This window comes from Adiantum capillus-veneris, chromosome 24, assembly GCF_014529385.1.
Source record: "Adiantum capillus-veneris isolate H3 chromosome 24, ASM1452938v2, whole genome shotgun sequence".
In the NCBI taxonomy this organism is placed as follows: domain Eukaryota; kingdom Viridiplantae; phylum Streptophyta; class Polypodiopsida; order Polypodiales; family Pteridaceae; genus Adiantum; species Adiantum capillus-veneris.
The window spans coordinates 70858425-70873689 of record NC_140954.1 but is presented as its reverse complement, the minus strand read 5'-3'; the positions used below and the strand labels follow the sequence as shown (position 1 = coordinate 70873689).

Below are 15265 nucleotides of genomic sequence, written 5' to 3'. Positions count from 1 at the left end.
CCCCTCTTGTTGCTTAAACTCGTCATCCTCGCCGCGCTCGGAGGCCTCCGCACCGCCAATATGCCCCTCATGCCTAGATTATGCTCCATAGCTGATTGTATGTTGATGGTATTGGTATTCTCACCACCAACTTTGAGATCCTCTACCACTTTGGCAATCCGCTAGTACATTGCACCGCATCGGCACTCCATCCCCAATCCGCTAGTACATTGTCACCACACGGGCTCTTCTCCTCAATCCATTGACACAATACAAGCTGATGTCTGTCCGAGGCCTCGGAGAGTGTTCTTCGGATGCTAGTTACTAGAGTATCCTTTAGCATGCCACTCATGTAGATTGATGTCTTTGCAAGGATTCAATTCAAAAAAGTCCTTCCAATATTGATTCTTCTAAAGCTTGCAACACTTTGCAGCAGAAGTTTTATCTCAAATCCAAGTATGGTGTGGATGCATTCAAGTATTGAGGGCGGCTGCATTGCTTGCAAGGCCGACAGAGAGCATGCATTGCATTGGATCTTGTCAGCTCCATAGCTGCTGCTCTCCGTGCTAATTTGTAAGGTTTTCAAATGTCTGCCTACAGCAAGAAGACGCTAGGAGCCAAGGTTTATATTATATTAGCAGCAAGAATATCAACTGCCAGGTGATTTGAGAGAGAGAGAGAGAGAGAGAGAGAGAGAGAGAGAGAGGAAAAGGCATAAATAAATTAATTGGGGTGATGACCACAGTCCATGGGCGTCTTGATAGGGGGTCAAAAGGGGATAGATAGTTATAAATGCAAGCGTGTGTGTGTGTGTGTGTGTGTGAGAGAGAGAGAGTGAGTGAGAGAGAGAGAGAGAGAGAGAGAGAGAGAGAGAGAGAGAGAGAGAGCGCGAGCGAGCGAGGCTACGTGCAAAGTGAAGATGGAGGAGTGATTGACGACTCGCTTATGAGACAACGTGCGGCCAACCAAGAGCCGGTGCATGCCACGGAGTTGCCCTCATGACGGTCGCTTGCCTTGAGCTATATTTTGACCACGTGAAAGTTCAATTTACTAAAGATATAGAAAAAGGTATTGCTAAAAAAAAGATATAGAAAAAGGTTTAACATCAATTCCTTCAATGTTTTTCGGACATGCGGGGGTTTACCCCAGCCTACTGGCAGAAATGGAGTTCGCACGAAAGGCAGGGGTCAATTGTGCTTAAGGTTTGAAACTGTACCCAAATGGGCAAAGTTACCAAAATGTGCTAGTGAAGGAGGCATGGCCAGCATGATCAACAGCATGCGAATGCATAGTTACTATCCAGGGGGTAGCGTTATTGGTTTGGTGGAGGGTTTGCTACTAATGACAACCCCCTAGATGGAATGAGTGGGAAGAGTGCCCAGTCAAGTTATTAGCACCCGCAGTTAGGCTAGCAATAGTACAAGAAGCCCCAAGCCAACCCACAAATATCGAAGACGCTTATTTTGCGCTATTGCATGTCATATTTTGTGGCTCGGTTTTAAAAAAAGGGACCAAAAATACAAAAAAATTGGGTTGTAAACACTTAAAAAACTAGGTGAGCGGTCTTTACGGGCTTTCACCAACACCTCTAGAGTGTTGAGGTCACATGCACCTACGCTTTGGTCGTGTACTAGAGGACGAGTACATCTAGAGTGTCTTCGTTTATGCAGGCGCTCATTATTCCTCTACCATAGGTTCTAGGCCCTCAGCAAGAACCCTAGGCAGTACCACTCAGGAACCGCATATTGTGTCTAGTGACTCTTCCTCTGACTACGACGTCATGGAGGGTTACCCAATGCCTAATCCCGATAGCTCAAGCCAAGTCATGCATGCCATGGACCCACGGTCCAGGCCGATCATGCTTAGCCGCTTGAAGGAAACCTTTAGTACAGCCACTCGCTCCGAAAATGGAGGTAGCGATGTAAATGAGAAGGTGGGAAAGTAAATTCGCCATTCATGACCAATGTAGACCCCATGCTCCTGGAGAGTGTGCACGTGAATACTCCATTCACTGCACCCCCTGACTCTTGAGAGTTATTCCCCTTCGAGGTTATATTACCTGATGGTAGAACCCCTCCCGAAGTGCAAGAGGTTGAGCGATATATCATTGCGGCTAGGGAAAAGGAAATCGAGAGCTTACGTAAGGCAGAGCAAAGGAGAGAGTTAAAATCAAAAGCTCCTATGTCAATATCCTTGCTAAGAGAGCAATCGAGTGCTCTTGAATTAGCGACCACTAAGGGTCAACCCATAGAGAGCCACATTGCATCTAGTTCAAAGGGCACTCCTAGCACTTCAATCCTAGATGAAGCGTTCCTAAACGAAAATTGGGAGTATGAACTACAAACAAAAACTCTAACCGACCTATACACAGTCACACCTATCACGTGGGTTGGTTAGATGTCCTACAATCCACAATGGGTGCTACTAGTATAGAGAATCAACAACAAAGAGTTTGTGAGGTCATCCATAAGGTTATTGAGCTAGAGAGACAGAACAAGGGGATCCACATGCCTTCAACGGGTCTCATGAGATTCTTGGATACAGGGAAGGCTAAACAACCAACTTTATCGCAAATGGAGACTCCCTTGATAAGTCCGATGGATACTCCATACGTTGTTTTGCCAGGGGTATCAGTGCAATCTGAGCCCTTAAGTGACAAATTTATCTTTCCAAGTCTATCTCATCTTTCCCTTGATGACACCATGGCTACCATGCCTACCCCAATGATGGGCATGCCAAGAAACACGCCATGGACCTCTTCTGTTAGTAAAGCACCGCTACATGGTAGCTCAATGTTGGCAACAATCCTACAAGTGTGTATCAATCATATGCACCTATAGGTCCTCGTACTCATGTACTCCTACCCCTCCCATTGTTTCAAACAACCTATGTTCCAAAACCACAACATCCAAGCTCTTATTTCAATGGGACCATACCGGCTAGCATTAGCATGTCTCATCCAACGTCTATATGCCTAGGGCCGCACATATGAACTTTGGGCCGCCACATGGGACCATACCGGCTAGCATTAGCATGTCACATCCAACATCTGCTATGCCTAGGGCCACACATATGAACTTTGGGATGCCACATGGAACAACACCATACCAAACTTGAACCCAAGAGCTTCCTATGTGTTAAGCCCAATGCCAATACCTACTCCACATGTACTCTCTTCGGAGCGCCTTCACCCATGATGCCTACTCGCTTAGGTGACTTGGCAACGTTTGCTCAAGCTATCGGTCGATCTATTGCTGAGAATATGTGTAACACTCCTGATAGAGAGCCTAGAAGTAAGGCAATACAAATAGCCAAACTCACACAAAAATTTAGTGGAGACGGGGATGTGAGAAAGCATATCGAAGTGTTTGAACAAATATGTGATTCTCTAAGAGAACACAATGACCTGCATAAGAGCCATGCTTTAAGCCTAACCTTAAGACTTAGTGGGAAGGATGGGGATTGGTATAGAACCTTAAGGGTGGAAGAAAAAACGATTTACCCTACTCTTAGGAGACTGTTCTTGGAAGAATACATACAAGAGGGAGTGCTTTGGGGTGTAGCATCTCAGCTCCAGAAAGCCCAACGAGAGGAAGGAGAGTCGTGAGAGACTTTATTAGTCACTTGAAGCATTTAAACTCTCATTGTAATCCAAATGAGAGCTTCAATGATAACCAATTGCTTGATAGATTCATTAGGGTATTACGACATGAGGATATCTACAATGGCCTAGTCATTAGAGATATCACCACTTGGGAAGCGGTCATCAACAATGTAATCCAATTGGAGGATAATTTAATGATTCAAGGACAAAGAGTGCCTGTTGAGCCTAAATCTACTAGCTCGCAAGCATCGGGGCATCAACCAATGACCCCAAATCCTATTGCTAAGGAGCCAGAGATATCTTAGATAACTTTAGCAGATCTCACCACGGCCATTCAAGAGATTCTTAGAGACAATCGTGCTCCTCAAAACAATCATATGTATCCAAGAAGGGAGCAACAATGGTGCTTATTATGCTATGGTATACATAGTACCAGTGAATGCCCTACTTTTAGAGTAAAATTCAATGGGAACGTCTACAATGCATGTGGCAGGTATGGTCATCAAGCTAAGGATTTCATAGTATTTAAGCGCGCGATGGCCAATAGACCAACCATAGCGTGGACGGACACACCTCCAGTGTGTGCATTGATGCCGGCCCCACCTCTTGAACAAACGTCACAACACATGGTCCCTAGGGCCCAAAATGTTGTTCAAACAACACCCTTATCACCTCCAGTGCTAGGGTCGCAACCCCCACATCCGAGGATCACTTATGTGAATTAAGTGGGTTGTGAGTCATCTATTGCTTGTTTGGAAAGCTTTGAGGAAGATATAGACCCTAATATTGCCTATGAAATTGATGCACTTGAAGAAAGTCCACAATATTACATGGAGGACTATTGGGGACAAGTCAAACCTGTCTATCAAGTAGCTGCTCTTGCGGCAAGAGGCCAAAATATCAATTACACTGCCAAGAGACCACCTCTTCAATGCTATGAGTGTGGAGGTCCACATCGTGTAGCCCAGTGTCCTATTAGGCTACAAAAGAATGCTACACTAATGCAAACCAATCAAGCGAGCACGTCTACAATGCCGATACTCATGTGTAACCGATGTGGCATAGATTATTCAATTGCCCATGTCTAAATAATCCAAATGCGCCAAAGATCACGCCATTAAACTTGATTGAGGTTATCGAGGAGCCATCACAAAGTACACCTGTGGTACCAGTAAATGTACTCACACGGTCGAGGCTCCAAAAACAAAATTATATTCTTGAAGAAATAGACACGGCATCAATCGCCCAATCTCAGAAGAAGAAGAAAACTCAAAGGAAGAGATCGCAAAAAGCAGCGAAGTCAGACCCCAGTTCAAAGACCAACATAGGGACTGGTGACGACCCCGTATATATGAACGACGCTGAAGAGGATTCTGATTCAGGTGAAACCATGGAGACCAAAACAACCACTAAGAAAGAAACCAACAAGGAAGATCGTCATGAGCCACAATGGCCAGGATCCAAGAAGATAGGAACTTACCCAAACCCTACAGAGGAGATCGAGCGGGTCAAGCAATTAAGGAGTTTGGTTGAAGATACCCAAAGGGATCTAGAACCAACACCTAGGCAGATCCAAATTATAGACACATTGTTCCCTACGCAACAACAACCTCACAAATTCCATAGACCCCTAGCCATACCTAGTGATATCAAAGAAGAAAGTGACTTATCCAAGAAGAAGATAAGAACTTATCCAAACCCTACAAAGGAGATCGAGTGGGTCAAGCAATTAAGGAATTTGGTAGAAGATACGCAAAAGGATATAGAACCAGCACCTAGGCAGATCCAAATTATAGACACATTGTTCCCTACGCAACAACAACCTCACAAATTCAATAGACCCCTAGCCATACCTAGTGTCATCCAAGACGAAGTGACTTAAAGTCATGGGAAAGTGGGCATACTCACTTCTTGTCGAAAAAAATGTTTACAGAGGGACTACCTAATCCTATCGAAGAAATGGAGATCCCATATTCCCCACGTCAAGGGACTCAAGCCCAAAAGGTACCCTTAAATATTGCCAAATTGATGGATTTCATGGCTTCAAAAGTTAGAATCACCATCATGTCCAAACTATACGGAGACCCCGAGCTATTCTTAGCTCTTTGAGATTTCCTCAATGGAGAACTGAAAGTTGGGCTACCACAATTTGCACAGATGGATGGAGCTAGGGAGATGCCAATAGAGGAGGAACACTTAGATCCAAAACCCAACCTAGATGAGAACCCTCTTGTAGAAATACCTGTTAACATGTTGGGACAATACTTTGAGGGTGATGAATCCAATGCAACCATATCAATCACTACCAAGGGATTAATTGTGAAGGGAATCCTTGATGGTGGCGCTAGGGTTAGCATTGTGACTAAAAATTTCAGGGAAACTATGGAAAGACCTCACCGTGGGACCACAACCATAATAGTAAGATGGCCAATGGGTCTATTGTTAAACCTATTGGGATGCTAGAAGATCTCAAGATCAAGGTCTTTGGACATAAAATAAGGAATACCTTCATTGTTATGGATTTCTCCAAGCACACTATGGAATCTGAGATGATCTTAGGACGTCCTTTCATGAGGGAACCAAAAATGGCGCATGACTGGTCTAAAAACCATGTCTACTTGCAGTTCCAGGACTCTGTTATTCGAGTAGATCTTGTAACTGGTCGAGCACATCCTCTAGGAAACAGATTTTTAATTGAGCATAAAGCTGACACCACAGTTCACTCGGCCCCATTGCAATATTGTTACACATGTAAAATGGACACTGAGGTTGAGGAAGACTTTCCTTATATGGATGTTCTACCTGGGATGACTGAGTCTAACAATGTAGATAGGATGCACTTAACAGCAACCATAGACACTTGGGGAAACAGGGGGACAACCTAGGTAACAACTGAGGGGGATGAAATGACACCATTCGTACCCTTAAATATGCTATAAGCAATGCATATAGCTTTTGATGACCTACAAGATGAAGGATGAAGGTTTGATAGGCATTGGAACCAGTAGAATCTCACAAGACTATAGCCCACACGATTTGAGGTCAGAATCATCAATTGAAATTGACTTTGAGGACGAAGAATCTGAGTTAAATCTTAGTGCAAATGTGGGGACAAACCATTCAAGCCCAATGGTACCCTGGATGACAATCTATCCAAGGGAGCAAAAGACACAAGTAGCAATTCATCTAGTGACTCTTCACTAGACATCGGCCGTAATCGAAAATTATCAAGAAGAGTAAGAGATATAAGAGGCGATGATATGAAGTAAATGTGCGTGCTAGAATAAATGAAAAGAAATATACAGTAGAATGGCTTAATTATATAGGGGCATGTGATGCTCATCGGAAGTTGGTAGATAATTGGGGTGAATACCTTCAAAGCGTTATGTGGTGTAGTCCACAACCCATTGACATCGCACAACTAGAGGCCATAGAGAAGCCAAAGTTGAGTTGTACCGTAAGGAGACAACAAAATCGAGAGATAGCTCAACAATAAAAGGAAGCAGAAGTGAAATCACAATCCACAGAACAACATGACCCCACAGACTTACACCGTGCAACCGATCATTTCAAATCCTACACCATGGAGGAGCGTAAGGTTGTATATACAAAGGCTCAAATATGAAGTCTCAAAGAAAACCTATCGATGGAAGCAATGGATTCTATGATGGTCCAACAATAGTTAAGGAAATAGAGTTAGCAAACCCAGGTGAGGAGTCCAAACCTATCTTCATGCCCAAGATCTAACAGAGACTGAGGAGTATGTACTTAAAGAACTTCTCAAGGAATTCAGGATATATTTGCTTGGACATATCATGATATGAAAGGTGTTCCACCTTCCGTGGTGCAACACAAAATCCCCATGAATAGCATGGCTAAACCAGTTCAGCAACGACCCTACCCAATGAATCCTAAGTATGCAAGATCATTCAAGAAGAAACTGAAAAGCTTGTGAAATGCGGACTCATATACCCTATTGAGCACTCAGAATGGGTGTCTCCAATAGTGATTGTGTCGAAAAAGAATGGGAAACTCAGAGTGTGCGTGGATCTCAAAAAGAAGGTCAATGCCTCCACTAGGAGGGATCATTACCCCTTGCCCTATTCAGAACATGTGCTTGAAAGGGTTGCAGGGAAAGAAGCTTATAGCTTTTTAGATGGGTACTCTGGCTACAATCAAATCACAATTACGGTAGAGAACCAAGCTAAAACAACCTTTATAACCGAATTTGGAGTGTTCTCATTTTGTGTTATGGCGTTTGGCTTAACCAATGTCCCTGCTACCTTTCAAAGATTAATAAACACTACTTTTAGAGAATATTTGAGGGAGTTTTGCAAAGCTTTCTTAGATGACCTTTGCGTTTATTCCTCTTGGAAAGAACAGCTATCGGGTGAAAGCATGTATAGGTGGCCTAGAAAGTAATGTTAAGGACATTGCTTTTTTGCGCTTAAAAGTGGGTGTTTTAAAAGTGCTTCAAATCTCAAAAAGAATATCACTCTCCTAAGGTACGTCAATTAAGTCTCCTAATGTACCACAATTAATGAGACTAAATGTAATTTACTGCTGAACGCTGGATTATTGTCCATCGCTTCTTTCCCGCTACAACCTGTCTGAGCTTTCTTTGTCTCTGAGATCTCTCTTGGAGCTCTATCTAGCTCCTCTCTGTCTCTCTCTCTCATAGAGCTCTTGCCGAGATTTCTGTATCGCTCAACCCCCCCTCTCTCTCTCTTTCTCTCTCATTCTCTCTCTAAGCATGGCTCCTCTTGTGTCTGAGCTCGCGCTCATCTCTCTCTCTCTCTCTCTCTCTCTCTCTCTCTCAGCACTCTCTCTCTCTCTCTCTCTCTCTCTCTCTCACAAACTCTATCTCTATAGGTTCCTCTTCTACTTGATGATTCTTGAGGTATGTAAACACTTATTATGCTTTGTTAGTATCTTACTAATTAGTGCAAGAAGTTCCATGTATTAATTAAAAGTATAGCGTGTAGTTATGATTTGTATTGTATTTCTTGTAGAGCAATCCTTTGAAAGTACTGCAACAATGGAGCACAGTGAATAACTGTCTATCAACTCATCGTCATTGAGTAGAGAAGCTCAACTTCAGCGCAGAAAATTAATGAGGGAATATTGGGCTGCTCAGAAATGAAAGCAACGTAAGGCAACGGTCAACTTTGTGACGGAAAGCAATACGGGGGAGATGGATGAAAGAAAGAAACGAAGGATATGTCAATCTATGGTACAACACTTTGATACATTAACCGTGGGAATGGATGCAAGTGGTATGAAGGAAATCTTTGATGAACTTCTTCAACTTGCGTCCTTACTATGCAAAGTAAATCCAAAGAGTTGGAAGCAATTATGCTGAGAAACATCCGCAACACTTTGAATCATGTGAAGGTCCCAAGATCTTCAGACGAGTTTTTTGTGAAGAAATCAACAATGATGATGTTGGTGAATGGTGGAAGCAAGGAGCAAAACACTGACATGAGCATACCGCAAGCTGCCAAGCTTATGGGGATCTACAAAAGAAACTTATATTCAGCCAAACATCACTTAATAGTGTCAAGTGAATCCGATGGTTCGTTCCCTGCATCTGCTTGTCATAGAGATGATGCACGGAGAACTCACATCACTCAAATTGTTAAAGACGTAGTCTTTCAATTTTGGACGGATGAGACGAGGGTGTCCCCCAACAAGAAAGATGTTTGCAGTAAGAGACTAGCTAGATGTTCATATGTAAAGCATCCAATCCACCTTCTTGAGGAGCCTCAGGTAATTGATATATATTTTTAGCCCTTTTTATTGGTGCTACAACTCATATTCCTGCTACAACATTATGTTTCTATACCACTTTTTATTGATGCTACAACTCATTACTGCCACAACATTATGTTTCTATACTTCTTTTTATTAGTGCTACAATTTGTTTTGGTGTTTTGCACCACTTTCTAGTGGTGCTGCAACATTAAAAAGTGGTGAAACATTACTATACTGGTCTCTAATTGTATCTGAACCACTTCTAAAATTTGATCAATAGTTCTAAATGTTTTTGAAGCACTTTTACTTGTGTTTCCACACCACTTTTTAGTGTGTTTGAACCAGTTTTTAATGTTTTGCAGCAGGTTTTAATGTTTAAGAAACTGTTTTTACTAGAAATGCACCAACGCTTCACCGTAAACCCTCCAAAGTGGTGTTCACCCACTAAAAAGTCTTGTTTACCCAATGCTAACAGACGTGTTTTACAAACTCATAGGGGTATTACAGGTGCAAACGTTTTTGGTGGTGCAGCTCACTTTTTCCAAGTGATGTAGCAGCTTTTATTCATGGTGCAACAGTTATAGTAGTGCCATAGACTTTTTACTGCTGCTGCACGAATGGTGCCCACCACCTTATGATGGTAACCAAAACCATATTAGTGGAGTTTGAACACATTTTGTTAGTAAACACTTACAAGTGTTGCCACACCACAATGAAGCGGTGCACACAACACTTACACGTGTAAAAACCACTTTCACGTGGTGTCTGACTGCATTCAAGTGGTGAGAAGCCACTTTCATGTGCTAAGTAACTACGTTAGTCCATCACTCCATGCAAGTGGTGAGGCACCACTCCCAAGTGGTGTGACACCACTTTCAAGTAGTAACTAAAACCTTATCACTGCACTCAAGCGGAAAGTTCCCGCTTTCAAGTGGCCAGACACCGCATTCAAGTGACAAGAAAACGCGTTAAAGTGGTGACTGCCCACTTTGAGCTAGTTTCTCACTACTCTCAAGTGGTCATCAAGTGGTGAGACACCACTTTCATGTGCAAAGTACTATGTTAGTCATCACTCCATGCAAGTGGTGAGACACCACTCCCAAGTGGTGAGACACCACTTTCAAGTGGCCAAACATCGCATTCCAATGACTTGAATCCGCGTTCAAGTGGTGACTGCCCACTTTGAACTAGTTGCTCACCATTCTCAACTGGTCATCAAGTGGTGAGATACCACTTTCAAGTGATAGCTTAAACCTGGTCACTGCAATCAAGCGGCAAGCTCCCGCTTTCAAGTGGCTAGACACCGCATTCAAGTGACCAGAATCAGCGTTCAAGTGGTGACTTCCCACTTTGAAGTAGTTGCTCACTAATTTCAAGTGGTCGTCAAGTGGTGAGACACCACTTTCATGTGCTACGTCACTACGTCAGTCATCACTCCATGCAAGTGATGAGGCACCACTCCCAAGTGGCAAGACACCACTTTCAAGTGGTAGCTAAAACCTTGTCACTGCAATCAAGCGGCAAGTTCCCGCTTTCAAGTGGCCAGAAACCGCATTCAAGTGACCAGAATCCGCGTTCGAGTGGTGACTGCCCACTTTGAAGTAGTTGCTCACCACTCTCAAGTGGTCATAAAGCACTTTTCACAAGAGCTCCTCCACTTCCAAGTTGTGTTGGACCACTATCTAGTTATGATGCTGGTCTGTCGCCTGTATTTTTTCCCTCCCAGCTACTTTTTAAGTGCTAGATTTTAATTCGTGACTGGTCACTTTGAACTAGTCGCTCACCACTCTAAAGTGGTCATCAAACACTTTTCACAAGAGCTCCTCCACTTTCAAGTTGTGTTGGACTACTATCTAGTGCTAATGTTGGTCTGTCGCCGAGTATTTTGTCCCTCCCAGTTACTTTTTAAGTGCTAGTTCTTAACTTCCCCAGAACTTTCATGTCCTTACTCACCACTTTTTAATCGTTGCCCACCATATTCAAGTAGTGCATACCATTTTTTATTGGCGGTTCATCACCGTCAAGTGGTTTGAATTCACTTTTAAGTCGTGCCAAACCACTTTTTAGTTACGCTGAATGCGGTTTCTCGCCACTATTAAGTTGTCCTCACACAACCTCTTAATATTCTACCTTTTTGTATGGTTACTAGTTTCTACACTAATTTGTATTTGTGATGCATTATTTTCACAGGGAAAACAATACTACTGAATGTATCATTACTAGTTTTTAGTGGTGCACACCAGTTTTTAGTGATATAGAATCACTTTTTAATGTTTTGAAACAATTTAACCAGTTTTGAATGCTAAGTTTATTTTTAACATTTGTATACATGTATATTACAGGTGGAGCTTTATTTAAGATTCAAGACAAAGTATGCAGATATTCAGATTTCGCAACGTTGCTTCGAGTCTATGAAACCGTTCTTTGTCCGAAAATTGAGGGATTGCTACACCTGCTGTTGTATTGTGCATGTACAAATGATTTTCCTTAAAGAGGCAGTAAATCACATGCGGACTCGAAGTTTTGATCTTCATGGTTCTTGTTGCATGTGCAGCTGCCCTATATGCCTTCATCATGATGAAGTTGTCAACCATGGATGTCTTGCATACAAAAATGTAAGTATGAGTACCACTTCACTGTTGGAGTCTATGCTTTGCCCTATACTTGAAGAACATAGTTTCCATAGCTACCAATGCTTAATGGGAACATGCAATGCATGCGGTGTAGGTAATATTCAGAAGTGTCCAAGAGAAGAAGTTGAGCAGAGTAAGCAAGTATCTATGAAGTTTTTTGAAAATATATTGGGTGCTACTGGATTAAACAATGAAGCTAGAAAGAGCACTGTGAAAGACATTGTCCACAAGAAAATGCTGCCTACAGAACTTTTGCGAGTGTACCAAGACCACTTGAAGAAGTATGTCACTCACAATTTTATATTTAGGTGGCAAGCACAACAGTTCAAGGATTGCATTTCTTTGTTTCCAGATGATGTGGTTGTCTCCGTCGTTGACTTTGCAGAGAACTACTCCTTCAAGGAGCAAAATGAGATCCAGTTAATGCATTGGTACACTAAGCAGGTCACTATCTTTGTCCTGATTACTTATTTTCGCATCGCATCAGGTGCAATAAAGAAGACCATGCACTTTTTTGTCTCAGATGATAAACAACATGACACCTTATTTGTGCAGCATGCTTTTCTCTTACATGCTCAATGGTTGAGAGATCAAGGGCTAAGATTTAAAAAACATTGGGTTTGGTCAGATGGCGCAGCTTCACAATTTAAAGCAAAGCGACCGTTTTACTTTGTTGCTAGATATTGGAGCCTTACTGGCATGGAAATGAATTGGAATTTTTTTTGCTCAGGACATGGACAGGGGGAACATGATGGGGCTGGGGCTGTCATTAAAAGGGCTCTAACTCATGAGAAATTGAAGCAAAATAGCGTGCGGTTGACTTGTGCAGTTGAAGTTGTCTCTTTTTTGAGAATGCATCTCAGTACTGGAGAAACTGCTATGTATGACAAGCAAAAGAGGGAGGTCAGTAGGGTGTTCTGGGAGGTCAAGCTAGGCGATGTTCAACGATCCCATCAATGGGACTGCAAACCATTGAAGGGCTCAAGAGCAATGCACTATGTGAATGGGTATTTTGAGAACAACACTTGTGCATTGTGATCAAAACGGTTGTCATGCTTTTGTTTTCCTTGCAGGCTTGGCCATTGGAGAAAGTGTATGAACATATCACATGTGGAGACGTGGCAATATCACACTTTGGAGCCACTTGCTTATGATTCCCAGTCATACGGAGAGTCAGACGATGAGGAGTTCCATGGTGCCACTTATGCGGGTCATTATGACTCCTTAAGCGATGCTCTCACACTTGGAGACAATTTTGTTGTCACTTCTGAAGAGAATAATGAGGAGGCTGTTGACTTCTACATTTTGAAGTGTGTAGTAGCTAAGGGCCTAACAACTAACAAGCAAATTGATGCATGGGGCAACAAGATAGAGAAGCATACTTATATGGTCACGGGCCATTGGCATAAATCCCTACAAGAAAACTTGTATGAGCTGTGGGATAACAAGCCAGTAGTTTTCATATATTCCCACTTGATAAGGGCAATAAAGTTCCCTAAGGAGCCTGTAGTGTTCGATGGCATAGGAGAAGTGTTCGAACTTTCCAATGAAAACCATCAGGCAATATACAATATCATGCCCTTTGAATTGTAAATCAAATCTGATTTTATATCATCTAGTGAAAGATTGAACAAGATGGAATTGGTGTAAACGTACGATGGAATTGACATGTTGGTTTTTGAGAATGCTTCACCACTCCCCCCAAACATCACCACTAAAGCAGTTTCAGAAAAACTCAATAAAAATTTACCACTTTTTAGTGGTACTAAAGTGGTTTAGTACCACTAAAAAGTGGTTAAGAATGCTTCACCACTCCCCCCAAACATCACCATTAAATGGTGTCGTAGTTCCAGAACTATTGCAATAACATAATAAAGATTTAACCACGTTTTAGGGGTTTAGCACCACTAAAAAGTGATTCTGAGACATTCAAAAGTGTAGACATGTATAGTGCAGAGACAGTAAAGTGCCAGAACTTCTGTATATTACAAAAAGTAAATTACAACAATTATCCAGAAACGTCTACATATCCACCAAGAATGTACAATATATAACGTTTCTAGCACTTCCGGATGTACAATCTCATTCATCTCCATTTATAACAAAGTGCTCAAAGACTAGACTCGAAAGTTCATCTTTGGGATTGCTGATGGGGTTTGCCTTTGTATACTCCAGGGTATTGGGGGTTAGTGCCCATCTGCACAGCCATGGAAACAGTGTGCGCGTGAGGTAATCAGGGTCTTGTTCTTCATCAAGAGGATCAAAGGTGGGTGGACATATACAGTTGTCCCAGACATTGCGCAGATTTTTATATCTGGAGTCATCTACCAGCAATGTCCGAGAGGAGTCATATTGTGGAAACTTGTTCCAGACATGGTAAAGGGGCTTAAAAGACACAGGTTCACCTGCAAGGTCTCTTGGATCTCCAGCAATCTCTTCAAAATACGACCACTTTTCACATTGCTAGTTTGAGAAGAGATCCCTAAAGTAATAAGTCCTATGTTCCCATATGTTTGGCCAACATGTACTGAGGATATGCTCAATGTTAGCAGCAGTAGTACAAGTGCTCCAAATCATTGCATCTACTATTTGCCTCAAATCCCAAACAAATTGCTCAACATCTCGTCCACTCTTTGTAGTTTAACTCTGTCGGAAGCTGGACGTGGAGGGTGTTTAAGTTTTCCAGTCTTTGGATCACGTTTGGTTACATCTCGTTTCACGAATAGTCCATCGAGATCAAGGATGATGCGCTTTTTTATCTTGCAGAAATTCGAAACAAGATATCCCCATCCAGGGCAGTTTGGCGAAATCTCCTCAATTTCGGGGCAAACTGCTGGTTCCTGGTCTTCCTCTACTTTATCTGGTGTTACATCTACATCCTACTCTGCATCCTGCTTAGCTGCTATGTCTTCAACCTTCTCATCTGGTTCTTGAACATCTCCAATTCAGCTAAGTTCTGCCATAGACAAGTACCATGCCTTAAAAACCTCAATCAAACTGACATATTAACCTTTTCAAAATACACTTGAAAGTATACCTTCCAGGCTATTGATTTCCATTTCATTAATTTCCTGAACTTCTATGGCAACAGTCCACTTGGTAGGAGATACTGGAGAAAAAATAAGCTCTACTTGAAGATGCTCATGATGATGTTGGAAAGAATAATACGAGTACAATAAATAGACAATCAATGAACAATATGAGTACAATAAATAGACAATCAATGAGCAATAAACAACTAGTGAACGAAAAATAAAGCCGTCGTTTCATTATTATCAAAATGAGGGTACAAAGA

At 42.2% G+C, this 15265-nt stretch overlaps 1 protein-coding gene across 1 annotated transcript in view; it reads right to left on the bottom strand.

The window, feature by feature from the left end:
- Nucleotides 1-673, bottom strand: part of LOC147426563 (cyclin-U4-1-like) — an 11358-nt gene extending 10685 nt beyond the window's left edge. Inside the window, exon 1 of the mRNA XM_086498559.1 lies at nucleotides 1-673. This exon is cut by the window's left edge and continues 543 nt beyond it. Within this exon, the coding sequence (XP_086354685.1) occupies nucleotides 1-89 (89 nt within the window). The 5' untranslated portion in view covers nucleotides 90-673.
- Nucleotides 674-15265: the final 14592 nt, after the last annotated feature.